Genomic DNA, 24,935 nt, shown 5'->3' on the forward strand with positions numbered 1-24,935 from the left:
GCCCAGGCAGCAGAGATGTCAACCACATCCCTGGAGCACAGCCAGGCTGGGGTGGTGATTGCTGGCCTCTGCCTAGCACTTGTTAGACCACACCTAGCTGCTGTGGCTAGGTTTGGGCCCCTACTTCAATGAGACCTTGATGAACAAAAGCAAATTCAGCAGAAAGCCACCAGGATGACCCCAGGGGCTGAGGGACCAGGGTTTGTTGAGGCTGGAGAAGAGATGGCTTCAGGGCAGACCTGGCACCAGCTGCCACATTTCTTCCAGGTGGCAGGAAGATGGATCCAGGCTCTTCACAGTGGTGCAGAACAAGAAGCAAGGGAAGCATATTGAAACAAGAGGTTCAGACTGGATATGAGATAAACTTCTTCCCCCCAGGACAGGCAAGCAGTGGGACAGACTGCCCAGGAAGGTTGTGGAACTTTGTTCTCGGGGAAAGCTTTCCACCTGTAGCAGTAGTTAGCTGTAGAAACAGGCTCTTTTAGGGACACTGTCTCTCTTTGCTGATTCTTAAGAACAGATTAAACAAACCATCTGTCCAATATACTTGAACCTACAAAAGTGCAAAGCACAGAATATCATTGCTTCCACTTTAACTTTCTGTCTTCAAAAGTGATCTTTAGTTAGGCTAGTGGATGTCTTGCAATATGTGCCATATGCATTCAAATATCACCACTGCAAATCCATCAAAATATTAATTCCTGCAAAAACGGGAATTCAACATTTTTCTGTCCTCAGCAGTTCTTCTATGCCTGCCTTGAAAAGAGGGTTACTACCTGCTGTTTTTGTTTGTTTGTTTGTTTGTTTGTTTTGTAGCTCAGCAGAAGCTCAGCAAAATGCAGGTTTCCAAACAGGTCCTCAATTTTTCTCATGAAAGGAAGTCTAAGCCTGGGCTCTCCACAGCGACATACTGCATTTTAAATGTACTGCCTGGTGGAAATAACTCTGCTTCGGCACTATTCATATCCACCCAGCTGAGATATGAGATGGAGTGGTTTCCATTCACACCTTCCATCTTACAACCACTATATTCTTATGTTTTTGTTGCTGTTGCTGTTGTAGTTTTTTTATACTCTCTACCCTTCAGCTTCCCTCACATAAACACTCTCTGTCTTTCTATATCCCAAACACAACGGGCAGCTGTTGTCTCCCGGGGAGATAATGGGATAATCTGGGTAAAGCGGAAGCACAGATAATATAAAATGTCTGTTAATTAGACTCTAGGACACCTTTAATCCATTTTGCTTTAGAAAATATTGAAAGGAATTTCGCTATTGGGCAACAATAGCCTTGAATGGCAATAGCCAGATTGGAGTCTGCCACTGGCCTGCAGCAAGAAGTGCCAGGGAAGGAGTGGGCATAATAACTACTTTGAGAAATCTCAGGAAACCTCTTTAGACTTCGAGATTTTATTCCTTGCTGTGACAGCAGCAGAAAAACGTGAAGTTTCAAATAGCCACTTTCAGAGTGATGGAGAAGGGCAGAGGAAGCAGTGAAGGCAGAGGGCCCTCTGTGGGTCAGTGTTGGAGCTGAGGGCACGAAAGGAGTCACGGCACTAGGTTTCCTCCCCCTTCAGTGAGGGCCCTTCCCATCCTGTTACTTGTCCTCAAGGAAGGTGCACACCTGGAGGAGATCTGAAAAGGGAAAGGACAAGGAGGAATTCAGACCTTGCATTTAAACAGAAAACACAACATCGCTCCCATCCCACCAGTGCACAGCCAACCGTGCCAGCATTGTCATACCGTGGAAAACATATCCACCATACCACCAGAAGTGAGCATTAACCACAGATCACACTGAACACAGACTGACAGGACAGGGTGGGTTCTTTTTACCACTTCTCAAACTCCATGTTTTCTAAAGGTAATTAAAAATCTTTCATTCCCATTGATGCCAGAACAAGTTTCCAATCTGGCAGAAGTTAGCTCAGGAAACTCTGGGAGAAGTATACTGGCAGCTTTATGAGTTATCCTCATTTTTCTTTAAAAAAAATGGACATAAATTTCTTTAAATGGACAGCAACAGAAATAACTGTCCATATGGCTGATGCTAAGAACTGTGATTCACTGACTTTGTCCTGAGGCTGTTACATTTACCTGATGGGTTGCAGGTATTGAGGCTAGCAACTGAAGCATAGTATTCATCTCCGAGGAACTCCTTGTGTGTTATTCCTTGGCGGAGTTTAACCAGGCACCTGGTCAAGTCTTTAAACAGAAGATCCTTGGTTTGAGACTGAAACATCATGAATCTCTCTTTCTCGGTTCCATGTAATCCAAACAGTTTCTGAAATAAGGCATGAAGAGGTAAGTGTATGTAAAAAGTAGAAAGAAAGCAAGATTCAGCTCGTACAAGCCTCACTTTTAGTACTACTTCTTCACCACGAACTCCTTGTCCTGGGGAGCCCCCAGTCAAGCTCCAAAAGTTTAGGACTGAATCTTCTGTCCGTGTGACTAGGTGGCAGGACTCTCACTGGTAAGCAGCACACTTGTGGCATGACTGGCAAAACAAAAATTTTTTCTTTTTTTTGTATTTCACTATCTGCTGATCCCACTGGGAGGAGCTGCCAGCAGGTTCTTTGCCTTCACCATGAGCTGAAAGCAAAAGGAACTGACTTCCAAAGTGTCTCTTAACAGATCCAGATGGCGGAGAAAATCTCAGCATTGTTGGTGTGAAATCAAAAAGAGCTGACATAACCTGGTTATGCTGACAGCAGTAGCTGGAGGACTGTGTGTGTTCCAGCGGGGCTGGATGGCTTGCTGCCTACCTTGTGCCTGACACAGCTGGGTCAGAGATCAGGCACCCCAGAGGAGTTTCCAAAACACAGCTGTAAGTACAGAAGGGATGGAGGGAGGGGGAGGCTAAGGGACAAGGCTCTGACCCCATATCACTAAGTCAAAATCTTCCACATTTCACTCACTTGGAGAGCATCATTGCTCTAAAAATGTAAACGTGTTGTGTAAAAAACCACCCCAGATCATTCCTCCCACTGTCAGTACCACTAACCTCTTGTCCCTCCAGCAGCTCACGGATTTTGTTTGCTTTCTCAGGGCGTGCAACCACAGCATGGGTAGGAACTTTGGCCAGGTGGCAGGTCTTGTAATCCATGGTGTTTGCCCGTCGCCCATCAGTGCACAACAACTCAAAGTCATCCACTGTCAGACCTTTGGCCCAGTCCTCTTTATTTTTGCCTATGAAGAGAATTGGTTTGGAGATTCAGAGATCTTGTATAGTAGAGAAGAGAATTGGTTTGGAGATTCAGAGATCTTGTATAGTAGAGGCATAATCACCCTCTCAACACCCAAGCAAAGCATTTGTCCCTGCACGTGTGTGCACTGACACTTAGATACTTCGCATGTAGAAAAGAAGCCATATGGAGTTTGTAATTAACAGGCCACCAGAATAATTGTGCAGCTGAAGTCAGTGTTTTGGGAATGAAAATAACGCAGATGGGGGAAGCAGTCCTGCCAAGTCCTTTGCAAGAGGATAACCACATACCATCAATGTTTTCACCAACAGTTGAATGCTTAATAAAGGCCACATCACCCTGCTCGACCAGACACCTGTGAAGTACAAAGAAAGGCAAGTGATATGGGTGCCGGAGTCCTGGTCCTTTCCCACAGGTTGGATTCTGACCCATATCTTACTTTGTGAAATTAGTCTCTAAAGATAGTCAGGTCTAGGAGCCCTGCCATGAATATTTTAAGGATATCTGAAACAAAATCTTTTAACACATCCTGGAAAAACACACGCATCCTTTTAACATACTAAGTAACTGATGTATTTTGTTGTCAGAAAGAAGTAGTTCAACCAAGAGCAGAATTTGCATTGTTTTCTGCAGTGCCTGGCTGCACCTTTCAATAGCCGTGTAAAAAGTCAAACTTGCACCAAAATGACTGCAAATCCTGCAGGAGGGTCTCTTTGCTACTAGATGTAACTGAATAAATAAATAAATAAATAAATAAATTCTCTTTTTAAGTTTGTGCCCAATACAAATTACTTAGACTTGATCTGCTACTGGTTGGTACAGAGGAGATGGCACTGGGGTTGACCTCTGGTCCCTTCTCTTTTTAGGGAATTGTTCATTTTAACCAAGGCAAGGAACATTTTTAACAGGGAGCATCCAGTGGCAGCATTGTTTCTGGGTTTCCACTTTTTAACATTCTTTATTTTACATAATATGTTATGTAATTAAGTGTGGCACCACTGTCATTGTAGGAGCTCTGGCCAAAATGCTCATGTCTCTCCCAGTTTGCCTGGAAGGACCAGTACATTCATTTTTACAGAACGGGTACATTTTGCACCTACACTGGAGAAAAGGAGAAGAGATGGTGGGAAGATAGCTGCATAAAGAAAAAACATATGGAGTACATAAGTAATATTGCAGGCTTATATACCTGCAGCAGTGTTGTGGAGAAAAAGAAAAGGTCAGTGGACTAGTGTCAGCATGAGGCCAAACCCCATGCATGATCTACCCATCACCTCTCTGATCAGCCCCCCAGGTACCTGAGCATTTTCCCCACCTACCGTAAAGCTCCAGTATATCCATAGTATTTCTCGTGGCTGCTGGCGACACACTTCTCCAGCAGGTTTTCCCCTGAACCTTGGCACAGCTTGCAGAGGCGGGAGTTAGGAGGAGAACCAGGAGCACAGCCCTCACTGAAGTAATCATCTGAATAAAACAGGAACAAAATAAATTTACTTTTCCTGCACTGGAAAACTGGGGTTTCCTTTCATAATACGTTCTTGTGGTGATCTTATATGAGCAGGCTGAGGGGACTGGGAACAGGCTGCGATGCGAGGAGGAGAGTGCCTCAGCAGACAGCACATCACATGCATCACGCTTTTACTAGGAATCTTGTCCCTTGGTGTGACTGATGATCTTGGCATTGAAAGAAGAATGTGTCTTCTGCAAACCATTCCCAGCTCGTGTGGAACCAGCCTTTCTGGGCAGGCATGACTGCGTTTGGCAGCAATATGAGAACTTAGGGGGAAGAAGGGAGATTAGGAAAGGCAGGTAGGAGGATGGAGAGGCAGAGTCTAAAACTTAACAACAATAGTATGTTCTTGAGATTAGATTTGCTGATAATAATTATATGCTTAATTTGCCTTGGTCCATAATATCTCCGTATTATTTTTGTTGGAACATAATTCTCACTGACTGAAAGTTGGGTATAGAGGCTGCTCTTCTGAGCAATGCAGACTTTTTACCCACTATTCTCAAGGGAGTCAGATCAGTCCCTTGAGGTTTCTTGAACTGAGAGCAGCCTCTATCCCCTATTCTCAGCCCTTCTGGGGTTCAGAAATCTATCCCTTACTCCTACACAGAGTTCTGCACAAGGAGCAGCCGCCCTGTACCTGGGGCAGCCTGTGTTCCCATTTTGGGAATGCCTTTTCGGCTGCTGAAAGGGGAAGGGGAGAGAGGTGAAAAAGTGAAGCCCCCACAAAACAGCTGATGTGCCATATCCGAGTTAGAATCAGTCACCAAAGCCTGAAACTTCGCTCACTGAAACCTTAAATAACAGACTTGTCCTCATTTCCTTCTCCAAGTGAGAGTTTTCGAGGCACAAGAAGATCAGAGGAGGCATGGCAAAACGTTTTTGCTCGCAGGTTTCTAACTCAGACAAATGAATGTATGTCTTGACTCACCAAAATCACAGCTCCCGGTTTTGTTGTGAATCAAGCCCATGGGGATGTTCCAGCCAGCAGTTCTCCCAACAGCGGTGTGGCACGACTTCTTGCCTTGCAGATTGTTCCATGTGATGGCACCATCAGATTTCTTCACAACAGCCACAGCAAAGTATGATGCTTTTGGAAGGAAAAGAGAGGAGAATTAAGGACTGACCCAAGGATCCCACTGTGCTCCCTTACCAGAGTATCAGCTACACTTAGGAGAGGGCAGCTACGCACAGCACAGCAGAAATATTTTGTCCTTATGAAGGACTGGCCACACAGCAACAGGAAAACAGTTTGCAGATGTTATGCATCTATTCCCACCATGCTCCTGGGAAATTATTACCCCTGACATTTCTCCCCCACAAAACTGGCACTCAGGTATGCAAGAAGGCTGTGACAAGATGCACACAATGTATGCCTCCCCATTTCATATCCTCTTTGGCAAAAGACAAAACCTTCCCTCCTCTCTCTATTTCTATAAAAAACAATTCCCCAGTGCTACAGCCCAGTCCCTCTTTCTCTGTTTGCAGCCCTGGCAATGTCAAAGGCCATGACAGCACAGTGTGCTCCAGCAACTCTGCACAAATCTCTGCTGCTGCCATATGCTTTGCCTTGTTATCTGCTTGCAGACCCAGAGTTTCCATTTAAACGTTAGTTTCTCACCCAGATTTTTCACATCTGTATTGTACACAGTGGTTCTTACAAAACTCTTTGTGTGGAGAGTGGCCATTAATTCTCAGCTCATGACTGTATATGTATTTTTCCTCTTATATCTGAACGGACAATTGTCTGTCCCTCTGTTGGCAGTAATTACCTGGTTGTCCTTCTTCTTTGCTGCACTGGCTGTCATCTGAGGGAAAGAAAAAGAAGCTATTAGATAAAACATACGGTAAATCCAAAAATAAGTCAAGCTCACTATTTTCTGGAGAAAGTTCATTCTAGAAGTGGCTATTTAAGGTTGCATTGAGCAAACTGACAGAACAAAGAACAGCCTCTCTCTGTTCTTCAGTGCTAAGACAACTAGTTTCACCAAGGCCAGTGCTAAAGGACAGGGGCATCATGATTAAAATGAAGAAGATAGGAGCTGGAGGTGATCACAATCCTGATTTTTCAGGAATGTAGCATCAAGTAGAGCTGCCCTGCATGCCATGTGTTTTCTGTGGGATGCAACACTGAGGCTGTTTTCTAGGTTTGAGAATGAACCCAATGCTTTTGCACCTACCCCTTCCCCAGCACCAGGACTGCACTTACCCTCGTAGCTTTCTCCCATCACCGGCACCAACCCACACACGCCAGCAGTATAGACGAAACCTCCATCTAGGCTGATGGCATCTGCTTCACCTTTCTGCAATGAAAACCACATAGTGATGAAATGACCCTGTATTTCCCCTGGGCAGCTCTTTTTGGAAACTGGATCTTAGCAGAAACAGTAAATGAGAGGAGACAGGCTGGGGGCAAAGGGGCCTGAGAGGGTGGCACACGGCCAAACAAGTTCTTGCTGATGCAAAGAGAGGGTGCTCTGAAATTACCTCTCACGTGTGCTTGTAGCCGCCTCCCACAGCAGCTCTCACCTCCAGGCACTCACAGGCTCACATGGGTGCATCTCCCAGCCTGTTTCCTTATCTCACCTGTCCTTTGGAGTTTGCATTTTGTGCTGTCTCCACAGTACTGACCCAACTTTCTGAACTAACATCATCTACACCACGGAACCCATCCCCTCCTGAGCAGGAAATGGCCTTTCTCTGTGTGACCCCGAAATGGCAAGAAGAACTGCTCTTTGTAGGCTGGGACACTCAACTCAAAGGGGAGAGTGCTTGCATTGCAGGCTGGATCAGCAAGCAGGGCACGCTCTAAGTCTAAGGGAAAACTGGTTGTTAGAGGCGAAGAATTTCAGAGGATTTGCCAGATCCAATGGCAGAAGACTAAGCACGACATTACAGCTACCCTGGTTGCATCAGAGAACAAGACTTCTTAACTGCAGAAAATTTCCCTGTTTGGATCCCAGAAACGTGTTTGTTTTTAAGTACAGAGGAAAATAACAGGCATGACAGATGCAAGCAAGTCAGTCTAAAAAACCTTTCTCAACAAATTACGTTGTTTTTTGTTTGTTTGTTTGTTTTTTAAGGCTTCTGGGCAGTACAACCACTTCATTTTATTTGAACTTAAAATGTATTTCTCACTTTCTTCTGTTTATATTTTACTACAGTCACCTTGCTTTTCTAAATAAAAGGTTACTTCACACCAGAAAATTATTTCTTGTTTAGGAAACATCAAAGAACTCTGTCTAATAACATTTTTTAAAGATGTTAATCATTGAAGAGCTAGTTGAGCCTTTTCCCAATGATAAGGTTGGTTTCTGCCTGCTGTTATTTCTCAGAAAGCCCCCAGCATTTTATGGTAAAATCTCACCCCCAGATCTATTATCAGGTTTATCAGGTTGAAAGAGGCAATGCCTCTCTCCAGCTGAAAGAATCCTGGCGAGAAGAAAAGGAAAAAAACCTACCATGATCTTAATAATGCAGTCCTTCGTGTTGTCTGCCACGGTGCACTCCACCTCGCCGTTGCTCACCACACTCCAGCGGTCACACTTGCTCTTCTCATCCTTGCCTACTGCACACCACTGAATCTTGTTTTCTCTAGGGCTGACAGTCAACTGATCTGCAAAAAAATGGCCGGAGAAGAAAGAATAAGCCCAGAGCTCTGCCGAACAACAGGGCCATGGGAAGGCGGTTTCTGGGTGAGGGGAACCATGCCACGATGCCATCTGCACACAGCCAGCCTCGGGACTGGGACCAGAGGGAGGTGGAGAAGCACCACCTGCTCATGGTTTCGTGAAGTAGCATTTGAATAACCTGTTTTGATGCTATATGAAGTCGATGTGCCTCCTTCCATAAAGGCCACGGTGGCTGAGCCTACCACAGAGACCTCTGCCCAGCTGTGGATGTTAAGTGGCTTTCAGGGGTCATTTGTTGGACATCTGACACAGAAAGCCAGCTAGGACATCAGTAAATGCTTGATGAGTCTGGATGGAAGTGAAGGACCCTGTTTCCCTCGAATGGCCAATGCTGGGCCTGATGTCCTGGGATGTTCCTCCTGATCCTGTACTCTTACATCCCAGAAACAGCTATTCTGAGCAGCAGTTTTGACCATGCCAATTCCCTACCAACCACACAAGCCAATACCTCTCACAGGAAATATTTTATGGAGAATACTGTCTATACTTGGAAAGTCATCTTCCTTTCCCCAGATGAGCTTTACAATCATGTCCCTTCAATGCATCTCCCACTGACACTACATCTGTACATCACACCCTGCCCACCTTTCCGGAGGCTCTGGATGGCACTGTAATACTCAAAGCCCAGGTAGAGCTGGGAATCCATCAGTTCTGGGACACGTTTCAGCATTATAGCAGAGTCTTTGAAAAGCAAGTCCTTGAGGACTGGGTCCTTCTTGCCAGGTGGCCCAAAGAGGTGGAAGTCGCTGGTTGTGCCCACGCCAAAGTTGCTCTGCCACAGGGAAAAAATAATCAGCAAATAACTACACCAAAGCATTCAGAAAACTGGAGAGAGCAAGCAAAGCCAGGGGACAGAAGACGGATGGCAGGGGAAGGAAAGCAAAGCCTGCAGGTACCTGCGCTTTTGAGAGAAAGCTCCAGATGTCATCAATTTTGCTATCATCCCGAGCCACAACAGCGTGAGCAGCCACTCTGGCCCAGTGACACGTTTTGTAGCTGTCCACAGGCTGACGGGTGCCATCCAGACACAGCAGCTCATACTCGTCCTTCTCCTCTGGGGCATTTTCTAGAGGAAGAGGGGAACCATGAGTTGCATCTCCACAAAAACAGACAACGGCCCAGCATGGGGCAACTTTCTCATTAATTTATTCCAGCTGAATCTTAGGGAAGAATTCTTCACTGCAGACAAGTTGCACAAACCTCTTTGCAATAATGCAAAGGTGTTAGGAGAGATGGGATCACTGTGGTCATACAAAGGCAGCGCAGAAAGAATCCACGTGCACATGAGATGATCTCTGCTGCTGCCATAACTAGCCCGTCAGTATTTATTCATGTAGCAGTAGTGCCTGGACATCCAGGCACATGCATATAGATACGAATACAAATAGATTTACAAACACCTTACAAGTAGATTTAAGAGGTCAGGCCCCGCACGTGGTCTGTAGAGGCCAGCAGATAGCCAGTGTCAAGGCTGAAAATAGAGCCCAGGTCAGAGGGCACAGGATTATGGGAGAGTTCAGGTAGGAAAGGACCTCTGAACATCTCTGGTTCAACCCCCTGCTCAAAGCAGGGCAGACCAGGTTGCTCCAGTTGGATCTTGAAAACCTCCAAGGATGGAGACTGCACGGCTGTCCCTGGCAGCCTGTCCCATTGCCTGACTGTCCTTACAGGGAAACAATTTCTCCTTGCGTATGGTCCAAACCTCTCTTTTCAATCAGTTCACAAACCCTGCCTTATGACCATGGTTTCTCATCTTTCCATAGTCCAACCCTGTAACAATCTTGGCTCCACCTCCTTGCTAATGTCCATGTAGGTACAGACGGGCTGCTCTGAGGTCCCCCAAAACTTTTTCTTTTCCAGGCCGACCAAGCCCACCTCCCCGAGCCTCTCCTCACAAGACGAGCATCCCTGTCATGTGGCCCTGTTGGTGGCCCTCCACCAAGCTCACTGCCAGTCCTGCCAATGCCAGGCCATGTTCCCTCTCCGAGAGGTGCAGGTAGTGAACTCTTGCTGTGGACCAAAGCTCCCAGAGGAATGGGTGAGCTCCTCTACCCACCTCATGCTCACCCTGCATTTGCTGTCATAACGCTACAGCTGCCCCTGCAGTATGGCACCAATGGTAATGCTTCTGAACTTAAATCAAGCAGGTTTTCCTTCCTCAGAGAGGAATCCGAAAGGAGAATTAGACCCCACCACAATCATATTTTTCAGTAACAAGGATAAGTTAGTCCTGTAATTAATACAGTGTACAAAACGTGTTTCCAGAGTGTAAAAGATCTGAGGTATGAAGTAAGCTAGGAGAGAAACAAAGGTTTGCACAGCATAGACTAATCCCAGGATGGAGTGGAAGCAACAGGTTGGAATGGAAAGAAGAAACAAGTGGTTTGCAGGCCTACCTTGAACAGTTGTGTGTTTTACAAAAGCCACATCTCCTTTTCCATCCTTCAGACACCTGTAGGTGAGACGAAACCGAAGAAATGTTAAAACAAACAAAAAACAACAGACATCACGGCTCCCTGTCTCCTGTTTCAGCAAATTACTTTGGCATAAACTGCAACCGCAGAGCAGCAGTCTTCCCAAAAAAACTATGCTGGCAGGGAGGTAAATATAATGGCAGAGAAGTAATGCTCAAGAGACCCAGTTAGAGTTACCACAAGGCTAATGCTACATATCCTTAGGTCTGTGCAAAATCAGACAGCTGAGCTCCTTCTTTCAGCTCCTGCTGACTGCCTGCCAGTTATTGCTAATTGGGTCTTTAATTACCAGCAGTCCCAGTTCCACCATACATTCCACCTCATCAGGACCCCTGATTACAGCACAGCAGTCCCTAGTATAACAAAAAATAACTTTCACTCACTGAAAAGCTCCAGAATATCCAGAATAAGGTGCTGTGCGGAGGCATTTGGTTTTGGCATCCCCCTTGCACTGACGGCACAGCTTTTGTTCAGTGGTAGCACCAGGCACACAGCTGGCAGAGAAAAACTTGGCCACCGCTGCAGGGGAGAAACATGCAATGGTTAGTCTAAAACTCCCTTTTACAAGGACCTAGAAGGGTTTGGGGGGGAACACGGAAAGAAAGTAAATGCTTTGGTTGCTCTCCAAGTTGCCTCTGAACCTCTGCAGATCAGGCAATGCCGCCTTCACCTTGCCACCACCCCCGGCTTAACATCAGCCCGTTTCTCATGCTGTTCCCCACGTCACCTTGCTCGACTGAGCCTGAGTCGATGCCTTCCCACTCGATATCTCCCCGGTGGATGAGTGTCCCGATGGGGATGTTCCAGCCAGCGGATCTGCCCAGGCCTGTGTGGCAGGAGGTCTTGCCTTGCAGGTCATTTATTGTGAAGTCTGTTCCTTTCTTAACAACAGCCACAGCATAGTAGCTGGTTGTGGAGCCTGCAGTGTGAAAAGGTAATTAATAGCTTTGCTTGAACAAGTCTGGTCTTCCCATTTTCTCAGGGGTGAGCTATGCTGCCAATATTGAACCAGCAGTGTACATTACACCAAGCAGTCGTAAGCATCCTGAAAACACTATCACATGCAAAATGCTCTGTCACTGGACATATGTTACGGACATATACTTATAAGGTTGCCTAAACGAGTCTTTTCTCAAACACCATTGCCCACTGGAGCATTCATGCAAGCGTTACAAGTCTGAAATTCCACGTCTAGTCTTTAGAATTATACCAACTCCATCAGTTACATATGAATACAGTGACCAAGTTTTAGACATGGTCAGGAATGACCCACCCGTGTTGCTTTGATCCTGAATATTGCGTACAAGCAGGCTGACCTCCTGGGCAGAGGGGGAGAAAACTAATGGCAGTGCTGCTGCGGCTGTAAGCTGGTCTGGCCGATGGCTGCACAGCCAGCTGTGGGGACTGCTGTGCTTTACCCGTGCCGTTCAAGGTCACTGATAGCAGAATGAATATCTCTGGGATCTCTTCTGAACAACTTTCATGCCAAGTTTTGGGAGGGCTGGCATTTCTGCTGATGGTCATCTCCATCCACGGCCACTGCATCACCGCATCACTGGTGACTTTCAGCACAGCTACCAGCACAAACAGGGCACTGGTTCTGTCCCCTTCCATTTTAGTGACCCAGTGGTCACGGGCAGCAACAAATGATTTGCATTTTGGCATTACTGGCTCCCTCCCTTCCCCTGAGGGATCTGGAAGCCAGGGGCAATAGCTCAGACACCCAGCAGAAACACTGGGAGCACTGGGTGGAAAGGAAGGCCTTTGCACTACCAGTTTGCTACCACTACTTGGCTTAAAAATGCTACATGAAAATGTTACCTCCACTTCGCTCATAGACCTCAGCAGCAATGGGCTTCAGCTTATAGGGAGCAAGGCCTGCCTCGAAAACTTGACCACCGTCCAAGCTAATGGCATCTGCTTCGTTATTCTAAAGAGCAAGAGATTTCAATCAATAAACAAAACGAGGGGAAAACACTTCCCAGCTGTCTCTCCTGGATCCTTGTGGGTGAATCCTTCTCCACAGCAGGACCACAGGCTCGCTACCAGTGACTCGAAGGAAACCCTTTCTCCAGGTGGAAGGTGCTGCTGCAACCTCCTCAGCGCCCAGCACAGCTGTTTGCTGCCCACTCACCGAGATGGCTTTGATGCAGTCCAGGTACGTTGCTTTCTGCACGCAGCTCAATGTAACTCTCTCCTGTTGCATGTGGTCCTTTAGGCTGTTGCATTTCTTCTCTTCTGCTGAGGATATTGTGCACCATCTGACGGTTGTCTTGGGAGGAGCAGCAAAACACAGAGCTGTGGGAAAAAAATAAATAATAATAATAATAAAAGTCATTTCAGAGAGGGAGAAAGCCACCAATGGGGGAGAAACACCATCTCTTGTTCCTTGCAGCCATGGCCTTGGGGGAGCAGCAGGATCTCCTTTGTGCATCTCCTAAGTCACATAGGAAAGGAATTTCCTTCTCACCTGACGTGTGGACCTTCAGGAGCATCTGGAAGGACCATCCCCATCCCTGGGTAATGGATGTCCCTGCTCAGCATGGTGACTCCAGCAGCCTGAACTCACGGCAACACCCACAGGGGCAGGAGAACAAATCCAATAGAAACCAAACTCCAAACAGAAAGAAAAGACTGTCCCCTGAAGCGGTCTCTGCAAATAACCCCAGAGGGAGAGCAGCTCTCATCTAGTTGGACTATGTTCAGTATGCTGCCACACACAGCTTCCCTGGTGGCCAGCAGATCAGATATATTTACCTCTCTACTCCCCATCTCCTCCAGCACAGGCAGCAACCAAGGTGCCGTACTGCCCGCATGCAGGCACAGCCCCCTCTTCTCAGGGTGCCCCATCAGTAAATGCAGCTGCCTGGCTGTGCTGGGAGGCTGATCAAGCAAAGACCGAAGGTCAATGCAGACGCTCGACTCCTCCAGCAACCTAAGCACCAGAGATGTTGGAAGCTTGCAGTTAAAGTGCACAACTGGTCCCACACCTGCACATAGCTCTGCCCCTTCCTGGCAGGATCGTGCAGACCACGACACGCACACTTCCCTTTCTCCAGGCACATTTTGTTCACATGCATCTCCCAATTAACTCGTGCAGTTCCCATTTTCTTTTTCACCTCTGAAATATTCTGTCTTTTTGACTTTTCGAGCCATAACTCCACCAGCAGACACCTCCTGCTCCTCCCAGTGGAACGGCTGACTTTGGCCACACAGGGAATTCATAGCCCTAATTCTCATTGCCTAAATCTACATTGTTCACCTTTTGGCTGAAAAAAGAAAAAAAAGCCATGGCCAGCTTAATGTGGGGCTGGCAACCGTTCCACCTTGGGCAGGGGCTGGTATGGGTCCTCCTGAGGGCCCCTCCACTGATGCTGGCCAGTGGCCGTGGCACAAGCAGCGGTGACAGCCAGCACGCCACTGCTTTGCCTCATGGCACTGCTCAGCCTGGCAGCACTGGTGAGCACTGGAAAGGTGAGGGCAGCCCCAGTGCCTCAGTCCCTGTGGCACAGCATTTGGGTAACTTCCGTGCAGCAGGGAGGAGGGATGTCCCCAAGAGGACATCAGTCATCACCGTGCTTTATGGGAGGTCAGAAAGGACCTGCTGCTCCCTCCTTCCCGTGTTGGGTGTAGGCAGCAGCAGTATCCTTGCCATGGCTCGCTGCCCCTTGCCTGCCCGAATCGAGAGAGGAGAGGAATCTGTGCTTCAAGCAGCGCCAGCTCTGCAGCGGCACATTCCGCATGTGAAATGCACGAGCAAAAGCACAGCGGCAGCAGCAGGACAGCGCTCCGCTTGTTGAAAGCAGTCCAGGAGTTTCCCAAGCCCAGCAGAGAAGGGCTGGGAACAGGGCAAGCTGCTGGGGGACACCAGCCTCCCCCCTGGCTGCAGGAAGCCTCGGAGGTCCACGAGGGGAGCAGCACCCCGGGGGTGAGCAGAGAGGTGAGGAACGGCAGCACCACTTCGCAGCCCCTAAGCAAACTTCTGGGGGAGCAGCAGGGGAAGCCTGCAGGGACTCCTCTCAGGGGTCTTTTCGGTATTTAAGCTCTGTTTTAGTGCAGCTGCCCTCAGGTTTAACCCAACGCACAGGCAGGCTGGCGCTGGTTTAACCCCACGCATGGGGATGCTCCTCTCCTGGCACAGCAGCTGCCGGGGGGGGGGGAGGGGGGAGAGAGAGGGGAGCTTTTCCCCTTGCCCTGCACTGAGCTGCTGTTGTCAGTGTTCAGACTAGGCATCCTCATTTGCAGGTACCCATAGCTGCCAAAACGGACAGGTTTTAATTACTCAGCTGCCAGGTTTAACTTAGGAGCTGTCTGGTCTGGCACATGCTGCAGTTGCTCCTGTAAAACAGCCTGGGGTAGGGAGAAAACCTGTGGTCCTGGGAGGTCTGGGCTCCTCCGTTCCCCCCCAGCCTGCTTTCAGCACACACTTACCAGCTATCCCTAGGGACAGCACAGCGGAGAGCACAAGTTTCATGCTGGAGCAGGAAGTCAGGTGCCGAGGAGGGGCTGCGGTGGTCGTGGTCACAGACCGTCCCCTCCGGGTCTGTGATGGCTCTGGAGCCGCTTTCTCCCCCTTTTATAGAGAAGCAGCCCTGGCTGTGTTTGCAGAAGCAATGACCTAACACTGTTTGTCCTTCCTTGTTTCTCAATAGCCACTAAATCGCCCCCCTCCCTGGATCAGCCCATTTTTAGGACGCCTTTCACTCTTTGGCACTGAACCCCTTTCGCAGGCAGGAGTCGGAGCAGGCAAGGTGCTTTTTGTTTTACAAGGGGCTCCAAATGGAAAATTCCCAAGTCGTGACATATGAATTCCCCTGCAGGCTGAAATGCCACAGGAGGGACTGTTTTCTCTGTGGTGGCTACCTCCTGCCTTGCACAGCCTAATCTCAGAAAGTCCCTGCTGGATCCAGCCCTCGGTTTCACGTGTTTGCCAGTAACTTACTGTTGTGCCCAACAGTCTTTGGCTTGCTTTCTCCCTTGCACTCCCTTGGCAGCGGCAGCAGGGCTCAGAGGCAGTAAATGTTCCTTCCAGATGGTCTGGCAAGCTCCTTGCACAGGCAGAGAAAGCCAGTGGCCGCAACCGGATAGCTCGATAGCACCCTGCAGCCAGCAGGAAACACCACACCTCATCTTCCGTAAGCTGTTGTTGTGATGATCCTGGGAAGAAATGCTGAGCTCAGGGGTCCCCTTCCTCTGCAAACCCTCTCTACCTGATTGCACCACTCCCCGTTTCCCTCCCTGCAGCCAGGACTGGGGGGCACAGCTAGGTTTATGAATGTCTGGCTTCGTGATGCTGCCACGAGCTCCACGTCTCCATCTTTGGTACGGGCTACAAGACCAGCTGCAGGATGACTTTGACAGATGCACACGAAATGGGAGCCCCTGCACCACAGCAGCTGGCCCACGTGCCCCAGCAGCATCCCTGGCCAGCAGCTGCCAGGGCTGGTCCTGCTGCTGTGTCCACCAGACACCAGCTACACGAGTGCTGTCGTGGTGGGATCCAGCTCTGGGGTTTGATCTCCAGAGCACCAGTCTCCCTTTGTGGTCTCCTGGGTGCCCCCGCATGGGTCCAGCCTAGGGATATGGCAGCAGCATCTGCAGTGGTTCCCTCAGCTTGGCTATTTCCCATTTCTCATCCCTTCATCCCCTGCTTTCCCAGAAGGGCAGCGCTTCTTGTGGCCAGAGCTTCTCCAACATGCTATATATGAGGGGGGAAAGGATTTGCTCCCATGACAAGGCAGTGCCACTCCTAAACAACCTCCCTACCTTTAAAAAACTGTGTTCTCCCATCCGTACTAACTCCAGCAAGCTAGAGGTCTTGACTCCACAAACTAAGTGGTTACAGCAATAGGCGGAGTGTTTGCCACCCGACAGATGAAGTGGAGAGATGCAGAAGAAAGCTTGGAAATCCTAAAGGATTGATTCAAGCAGCAGAGGAGCAGTTGGTGGAAAGGGCCATATTCCCTTGCTTTCTGCTCATGCTGAGATAGCTCCGTGCTCAGTGGGGCAGTTCCCAGCCTTTTTTTTGTACCTGGACCCCCCCTTACTCCCCACCTGCATCGCACATCCCACCTCCATCCCCAAGGCATCCCTGTACCTTCCCAGGGGATGGCAGGGCTGCCGGGGTGGTTTTCATTCCACATCCCCTTCCCTTGTCATACAAGAGTGTCAGCAGGGTGCATCGAGGAGAAAGGCTCGGACTGCAAGAGATTTTACTGCTTACCTCATATACTCCTTTACTGCTTAGCCAGTAACCTCCTGGATTTCCAGACACCCAGCCTCCAGTCACCCCAAATGTCACTGGCCGTGTACAGAGCAGCTCCTACGCCTCTTTTGGACGCTACCTTTCTCCATGTCGGGTTTCCACTCTCCGTCTTGTGGCTGCTCCCTGGGTGGCTTTGCCTTCCACAGCCAAGATCTGCTGCCCCAGCCTGCCCCAGAGCAGCTTAGGGGAGAAGAAACTCACCTTAAGGTGACCTATGGAAGAGGCACAGCAGGCTGGTGCTGTGTCCTCCAGACCACCTCGGCTTGAAGGCCCAGACCTGGGTCCCCAAAGGACCCAGCAGGCCTCTAAGATGCCCTTTTCTGGAGTGTGCCTTCCACCAAGGGAAACCTTGGATGCAAAGAGCAAAATACTCTGGGTGGCCTCCAGCTGCAATGACATCCCTTTGGAGCCCAGGAGAGACAAATGTCTTGGTGCAACCAACTTCTTCCACTGAAAGTCTATCAGACCCCTGCCTTTCCAAATTTTGTGTTAGAAAATGCACACTTAGCGACCCAGAGAGTCCTCTGTCTTGTACAGAGATAGACACATGCCTTTCAACAAATTCTGGTTAGATGCATACCTCACTGCCTGGCTGCACGGTTTGGTGCAAAAAGAGAACTTTTGCCTTGCCCAAGTGCATGAAAGACCTGAGATTAAACAGTGAGGGCCAATTCTTACTAACGATGGAAATTCTTTTTGTCTTTCAAGGTAACAGGTCAAGGCTCAGGCTCGTGCAAGCAGGGGCAGCTTTATCAGAAAGAAGATTGCTCAGCCAGTGCACCTCGGGCTTTAGCTTTGTTATTCAGGAAGCATCAAGTCTTCTACAGTATGTCTTCATGAGACAAGCTGAGTTGTTATTACACATCACAGGTTCGTTGTGTTGCAACTCTACAGATCCTGACTGTTCTGTTTTCAGAAAGAGGATGCTGCTAAAAATTACATGAATGATGAAGAAATACCAACTTACACACCCTCTGACCAACTGCAGGCCATTGGTGAGGCATAAACACATCTGACCTCCAGGAGAAGAGGGGAGCTTGGCCCCAAGTTGGGTAAAATTGAAGATAAAATTATACCACTTATTTCTACATCCCTTCATGGAAAAAATTATTACTCTAAGCCCACATGGATGTGCTGCGGTTTGTGGTTGAGATGAGGCCAGGCTGGAGTTTTGGCTGCGTCCTGAGGAGAGAACATTTGTTGTGATTGGGCTGGGATAAAGATAGAGCTGGCACAACCGGCTGGGAGAGGGCTCAGCATCCCCACGGTGCTGGCCCTTCCCCGCAGCACAGCTCGCCCTGCAGCCAACACGGCTGGACGCGAGCTCGGGTTGTGCAGATACGTGGGGAAAACATTAACCAGGCAGGGGAACCACACCAACACAACCATCCCACCCAACTCTCTGGAGCAGTTATTTCCATAGCGATGTTCCCAGTAGTGGGGGCCGTTGGAGCTAATGCTGCCATGTCCAGGGGTCACCGGACTGGCATTTGCAGGAAGACCTGGCTCACCTTGAAAGATTAAGGAGAAAAAGCATAGAAAATGAGCACACACAAAAAAAAAGGAGGGAATCAATCCAGACCCTGAGGTGGGATCAGCTGAGGGCAGAGGGCAATATACACCAGGACTTCAGGCTTATCTGGAGAGCTTGGCTTGTTTCCCTCTAGAAATGGGTTACCTAGTTTGTGGCTCAGGCAAGGCTGGAGCCTGTCCACAACAAAGATACCATGGTCAACCACGAAAGCTGGGCTCGGATTCTCATCTGTCTTCTCCCACAGCTCATGTCACAGCAGGTGAAGGTGAGCAGAGTAGCCTGATGGGAACCCGTTCTTCCAGACCTTCTTTGCCTGTTTCTCTGTTGATTTCCAGGGTAGGACACGAGACCGAGACAGGCACTGGGCTGGCGAAGGCTCCCACCTCAGAGGTGGGGATGATGTGTGGGTACCAGGAGGGGCAGGGAGAAATCTTCCCCAGGGCCCACATACCTGGTCAGCAGAGGCATCCGAGGGACAGCCCAGCCCTCCTGCCCAGTGCCACAGCACCTCCTGGAAGAGGGGCCACCCACTTGTCCCCTCAGTCTTGCAGGAGTTGGGATCCACAACACATGAGCATCAGCCCTGCAAGCCTCTCTGTGGCCAGCAGTGGACTGGGACTGGCCTGGAGCTCCCTGCGGCTCCCAAAGCCTCAAGAGCATCCTTCAGTCTTTCCAGAAACTTGTTTTCAGCCCCTCTCTGGACCTAGGGGCCACTTTCAAGGCTGTGCTCCAGCTCCAGAGTCATTGTGGTTAGTTTATTTTCAGGAAACGCCACAAACCAGTTTCCCCACTGGTTAGGAGAAATATTTGGTGTCAGGTTTGGACTGTGTTGCAATATGCTGTTTTCTACCTGGGATGAGCTCAACTGGCCAGTGGAGAGTGGGAGCTGATGTTCTTTGAATCAATATTTGCTTCTAAATGTTGCTTAATTTCTAAACTGCACACAGCAAACAAAGAGCTCTCTGTCGATTTTAAGCAGCTCTTTCCGGCTCAGATCGCTAAACCCAGCTACAGGCTGTAGCCTCTTTTCCAGAGCTGCTTACTGTCTCATACCATTATGGGCTGGCATTTTTGGCTAGCTGCTAACACCAGCCCAGCTGGCAGGTACCAGCACTGCAACCCTTTCTGCCTTGCACAGCAGCTCTGCAGGACAGTGCCTCCATCCTCTCCGTGCACAGCTCCTCTCCAGCAAGTGCCAGCCGGGCCAGCATCAGGAGGAACAAGGTTTTCTTGGTGGAGAAGCTGCCTTCAAAGACGCCACCAGCAACTCCTGCTGCTGAAGTCAGCAGTGGTTTAAGCTCTGGCAGCCAGAGGCCAATGCAAAACTCTCTTAGCCTCTCGGGTGTGTAATTAGTGACATTCCTCCTAGTGAAAGATTCCAGTTTGCTTGATTAACCCAAGGGTTAAAGGGGTTACAGCAACTCCAGGCAACCTTGGGAATTGCAGTATTCTTGGTGGGCTTTTGGAGGGGAGCAGAGAAAAGTGCAGTGGGTTAATCATTCCTGCTGAAGACCTGCTTGCAAAAGCACTGCTGGAGCCTGACAACGTTCACCCCTGTTTCTTGAGTAGTTTCCAAAGATCTCTGGGAACCAACCAGCAAATACTGATAATCGGGAAAGACTGCCATATCAGGAAAGTCTACTGCTATCAGGAAAGGCCACCTCTGGCTCTGCTCCTGCAGCCCATGTGCCCAGGCTCTGCCCTGGGTGGTGGCACAACTCTCATGGCCACAAAGCAGGGCACCAGCCTGTTTCCATGGGGGCAGGTACCCGTGAGGAGAGGCTGGGCCATCACAAAGGATGCAACCAGGGAAGAGGATGAGGGAGAGGGGCTTCTTTCACAAACTCACCAAACGGCTGAGGCTGGAGGCACCTTTGGGTCCACCTGGCCCGATCCCTGCTCAAGCAGAGCTGCTTGCCCAAGACCACGCTGTTCCCTGGGGAAACCCGGCCAGCACAAGGGGACACCCTGCCGGCTCCCATGCTTCGGAGCTCCCTTGGTTGCCAAAGGAGCAGGGGGACATCCCAGGGCTGGCAGCACTCAATGGCTGCTGGAGCAGCTCTCGCTGCTGGAAGCAGCCCAAGGAGCAAGGACCGAACCTCTTATCACCCTCTGCAGCCCGTGGGCAGCCCGGCCGGGCTGGCCCAGCCAGGCCCAGGCATTGTGCTCAGCCTTGGGATAGCCGCTCTGGCCAGAAATGAGGTTTGGGCATCCAATGAATGGGAAAAGGGTCAGGTCACCAATGGGTCAAGATGAACTCTACCATTTGCTGTTCAAGCCCTTTCCAGTTAGCTAATTTACGGTAATCATTAATACCAAATGCCTGTCTGTACGCGGAGCCTCACAATAGCCCATTTTTAACCTGCCACCGCCACTACAGGCTGTTACGCGTGTCCTGGTTGAAGCCACCTTCCCTGGCTGCATGTAAAGGCTCCTACGGCCACTCCATTTTCTTGTTGATTAGTAGTGGTGGTTTTGAAATCAACGAAAAATAGGTTGGCCAGCATTCCCTTACATTTTGTCATCTTGAATCAGCATTGAACAGAATTAATGGAAATCTGGCTTCAGAATAACAGCAAGGGTTAGCCTTTACTGGCGACCTTCTGAACTCTAGTTAAATTAATTTTTCTTCTGTGCTTGAGATTCTCAAACATGGTTAGGGCAGTTCAACAGCCACGAGCTGTGCAAACACCCGACCCTTTGCCTAGTCAAAATGTGGCACCAATGACTAAATACTTGCCCCTGAAAACGCAGCAGCGCTTTTCTTCTGGAAAAACTGAGGCAAAGGGGAAAGTGAGGAATGATCGTCTTTATTTCATTAGCTGCTGGGAGTTATTTTACAGATTGGCTAGATACAAAGTAGAAAGAAGTTTCGTGGAAATGCTCCATTTGATGGAATGTGAAGCCACAAGAGGCAAGCAAGGAATCCTGGCTTGGGATGCTCAGACCCCACGGTGCAGACCAGACCATCAGCGCTGCTTTGGGAAACCAGACTCCTTGGAGAGGCATCACAAGATTAACCACGCTTCCATGAACGTGTGCTTTCCTTGTTCAGACCTATGTATTAAATAGCTTCTCCTGGCAGGCTGTCACTATTGGTTAGACCTGCTCACGGGCAGGTTTGACCCTTCAATCCCCCCTTTCCTTCCCGATGGCACAGACATTAGTTTCCTAGTCATCGTTCAAGATGTTCTCAAGATAAAGCCCTGGCACAGGCAGGCAAGGGGAACGGCTCCTCCTGTCCTCACCACGACGCTCCCAGGTCATGTAATCACAGAATGGCTTGGCTTGGAAGGGACCTTGAAAGATCATTAAGTTCCAAACCCTGGCTCTCAAACCATTCTGTCCCTTCCAGAAAATGCTGTTTTGCAATATGGTAAATAATAAAACTCTTGTGAATATTAAGAGCCCTGGGAGGAGCAGGGAGTGGGGAGCAAAAGGCCAAGCTAAGCAGATTTCAAATTCCCTCCTGAAGGCTTTTAGACCCCCTTGGCATTTTAATCCTCTCAGCATTTCCAGCTGTGGGAGTAAAGGAGCAGAAATCCTACAGAGAGGTACAGGGGCTTGAGGGCATGTGTCTGGCTGGGGCTGGCACCAGGGAGAGAGTTCTGGGGTAGGATGGTGAAGCAGAAAAGAGGGGGCTTGGGGTCAGGGTCAGAGGTGGTTTGGGGTAGGATTGCCCCAGAGATAGAGCTGGGGCTAGCAGGGGGCACCTCCATGCATACCTTTGCCCGAATCTCTGATCTGAATCAAGACAAGAATTTCCCTTCTTTTTTCTGCACCATGTGCATTTTCTCCTGCTTCCTCATATCCCTCATCCCTGCTCTTATGAGGGGCATCACTTCACAGCTGATTCATTGTTTATTTTCATTCAAACCCAACGGCCCCCCCCCAGCCCCTCCCCCCCAAAAAAAGCTATCAGGAAAAAAATATATATGTTCTGACAGAAAACAACTTGGCAATTGATTTTGTCTGACAAGGAAAGCTTCCCTGGCTTGGGCTGATTTGAACAGGATGCAGCAGCCCTCCTGCAGAGCCCCCCCAGCACCATTTATTGGCCCCCTTCCCAGCTGGGACGTGCCCTGCTGATGTGGGTGGCTCAGCACTGAGGAAAGCAAAGGCAAAGCCCAGCTGAAGTGCAACGTGGCTCTAACAGCTCCCCAAAACTGTTGCAAGAATAAGGAAGGAACCAGAAGAATTTCCTACTTCAGATGCTTTACTGGAAGTTGCATAAGGTGGGGGTAACATGGTTTTGCTCCATAGGATAATAATCAGTTATGTTGTAGACAAAGGTCACTGCATGGAGAGAAATGGCTTTATGCCACTAATCTAATCACAGAGGAAAAGGGAAATTAAATCAATTTGGGGAGCTGCCAGTGAATAAGGTTTGTGCCCATAGCTTTGCCATACCCAAGCTGAGATTGTTCTCCTCTCTACCAGCCCTTCAGCACATGTTCCTCTGGTCACCAGCACCTTCTCCCACCACCTGCACCCACCAGTGGTATCCACTGCAGGCAGGAAGCCCCGGCACTGTCCTACTGTTTAAAACCTGGTCACACACCATGGCCACAGTGCACCAGGACCACATCCCAGGGGCAGACAAATGCAGCAAGCCTTGGAGAAACACCAGTGTGCAGTCATCTGTGCAAGACCCTAACTCTCCTGTTGGGCAGTGAGACCATGCCTCAGTCCCTTTATGGCCCACTTTATTCTGGGAGGTTATTTTTGGGGTGCAGAAGTAATGATTTGCTCACCAAACCAAATGTTTCTGCTGAGTGCTGGCTCTTGAAGGAGTTCCACAGCTCTGAGCTGACATCACCACCATCTTCTATAAACAAGCCTTGGAGAAATAACATGAACAAACAGCAAGAAAGGCTTCGCAAAGATCCTATTGCAAACAACATACTTGTTCCTCTTGCACATTCCCCTTGAGGTGGGAAATCCCCATGAAAGGACCCGGCTGGCCTTTCATCAAGGACATCACACTTGTGTAATGGCAGTGGATGCCAGGGAAGCTGGAACCACTGGCCCACATCTCCTTTCCTGTCTCTCATGAGGGATGACAACAGACATGTAAGAGCACTGCACACCAAGCAAACATTGCATTGGAACATTTTACATCAGAAGAGCAATCATTTTTGTTTTTGTTTTACTTACTAGTGTAGTATTTTGATTAGGAGAACTTCAATGTGCTGTGACAGAGGAAGTAATAAAGTGGAGAAGCAAAAAGAAGGGATCCTTTCACTTGGTTCGAGCCCTCTAAAGTTAAATCTGCCCTTCCTCTGGCACCCAGATGGGCAGATGGGGGTGGACATCTCCTGAGGACAGCCCACCTCACTTCAGCAGAGGCAGCACAACGTACCCACACGTGGTGGCTCAGGGCACCCACTTGCCTGGTGACAGTGGTGATAGTGGTTTGTTCTCAGTATCTGTGGTCTGAATTAAAGAATTAACTGATTACAAGTCAAGCCATCTAGATTTTATGTAGAGACACAGGCACCAGGAGCAGTTCAGCCCAGACCCAGCAGAGGTTAATTTATCGCAGCGCAAATTGGGGTTGAACCCACCGTACCTGTGAGCACCAAAGTACAGGTCGCTCATTTATCCAGCAGCCACAGTGCAGTTTCTTCTGGTCACAGGTGACCGCTTAAAAATAAAGGAGGGGAGGCAGAAAGGCAGAGGAGGAGAACGCAGGGGATGTGCCCCATGCGGGCAGTGCCCCCAGGCTGGGGCACCCTGGTGGGGAGGCAGGTTGGGGCTGTGACCAGCTCTTGCTCAAGGGGACAGGCAGGGAGCAATATCCCAACTCACGCTTTGGGTATAGCCATCCCCTGAAGGCTTTCGGCAGGGTGCTGAGCCTGCCAAAGTCGCTTTCCTATGGCTGATCTCCTGACAGGGAAGAGGTATCTTGAGCCCATTTCTCTGCCTCACCAGCCGGCCATCAGGGAATCCTGCTCTCTCATAGTTTGCAGACCGCTTCCCGCAGTCCTGTTTTGCAGAAAATTAGCTGTTTTTCTAAATACCAGCTTTCGTTGGGAATTTTTGAGGAAAAACAAACAAACAAACAAACAACTGACCTCAGAGACTTGCAGCTATGAAAACAGACCCCAAATTGTCCCCATCACCTCAGCTTCCTCTCAGCCTTGGTTTACATCCTTGTCTTTGGATCTGAGCCGGGGTACGAGAGGGGGGGATCCTGTGGTAAATTTGGGCTGACCCTCTCATGCGCCAGGCAGGGAAGGGGAGGGAAGCCCT

General features: G+C 49.2%; 1 protein-coding gene and 1 long non-coding RNA gene across 2 annotated transcripts; one reads left to right on the plus strand and one right to left on the minus strand.

The window, feature by feature from the left end:
- Window positions 1-1,393: 1,393 nt before the first annotated feature.
- On the minus strand, window positions 1,394-15,516 carry TF (transferrin). The gene is made up of 17 exons (XM_084529343.1): window positions 15,313-15,516; window positions 13,016-13,179; window positions 12,703-12,811; window positions 11,609-11,800; window positions 11,265-11,400; window positions 10,804-10,859; window positions 9,304-9,473; window positions 8,993-9,179; window positions 8,177-8,331; window positions 6,925-7,018; window positions 6,488-6,523; window positions 5,647-5,805; window positions 4,525-4,669; window positions 3,496-3,560; window positions 3,004-3,188; window positions 2,097-2,283; window positions 1,394-1,634 (listed from the first exon to the last, which is right to left on the minus strand). The coding sequence occupies exons 1-17, from the start codon at window positions 15,353-15,355 to the stop codon at window positions 1,597-1,599; spliced, it is 2,121 nt and encodes a 706-aa protein (XP_084385469.1). The 5' UTR covers window positions 15,356-15,516; the 3' UTR covers window positions 1,394-1,596.
- A 6,623-nt stretch (window positions 15,517-22,139) lies between these two features.
- On the plus strand, window positions 22,140-24,143 carry LOC311441240. The gene is made up of 2 exons (XR_014695857.1): window positions 22,140-22,234; window positions 23,121-24,143. It is a non-coding gene; the product is annotated as an uncharacterized lncRNA (long non-coding RNA).
- The last annotated feature ends 792 nt before the right edge of the window (window positions 24,144-24,935 follow it).

The sequence above is a fragment of the Aythya ferina genome (genome assembly GCF_964211825.1).
Source record: "Aythya ferina genome assembly, chromosome: 9".
In the NCBI taxonomy this organism is placed as follows: domain Eukaryota; kingdom Metazoa; phylum Chordata; class Aves; order Anseriformes; family Anatidae; genus Aythya; species Aythya ferina.

Coding starts and splice junctions, on each gene's coding strand:
- TF (XM_084529343.1), bottom strand. CDS start 15,355: ATGAAACTTGTGCTCTCCGCTGTGCTGTCCCTAGGGATAGCTG. Junction 13,180..15,312: donor GCTGTCCCTAGGGATAGCTG/GTAAGTGTGTGC, acceptor TTTTTCCCACAG/CTCTGTGTTTTGCTGCTCCT. Junction 10,860..11,264: donor GGATATTCTGGAGCTTTTCA/GTGAGTGAAAGT, acceptor TCTCACCTACAG/GTGTCTGAAGGATGGAAAAG.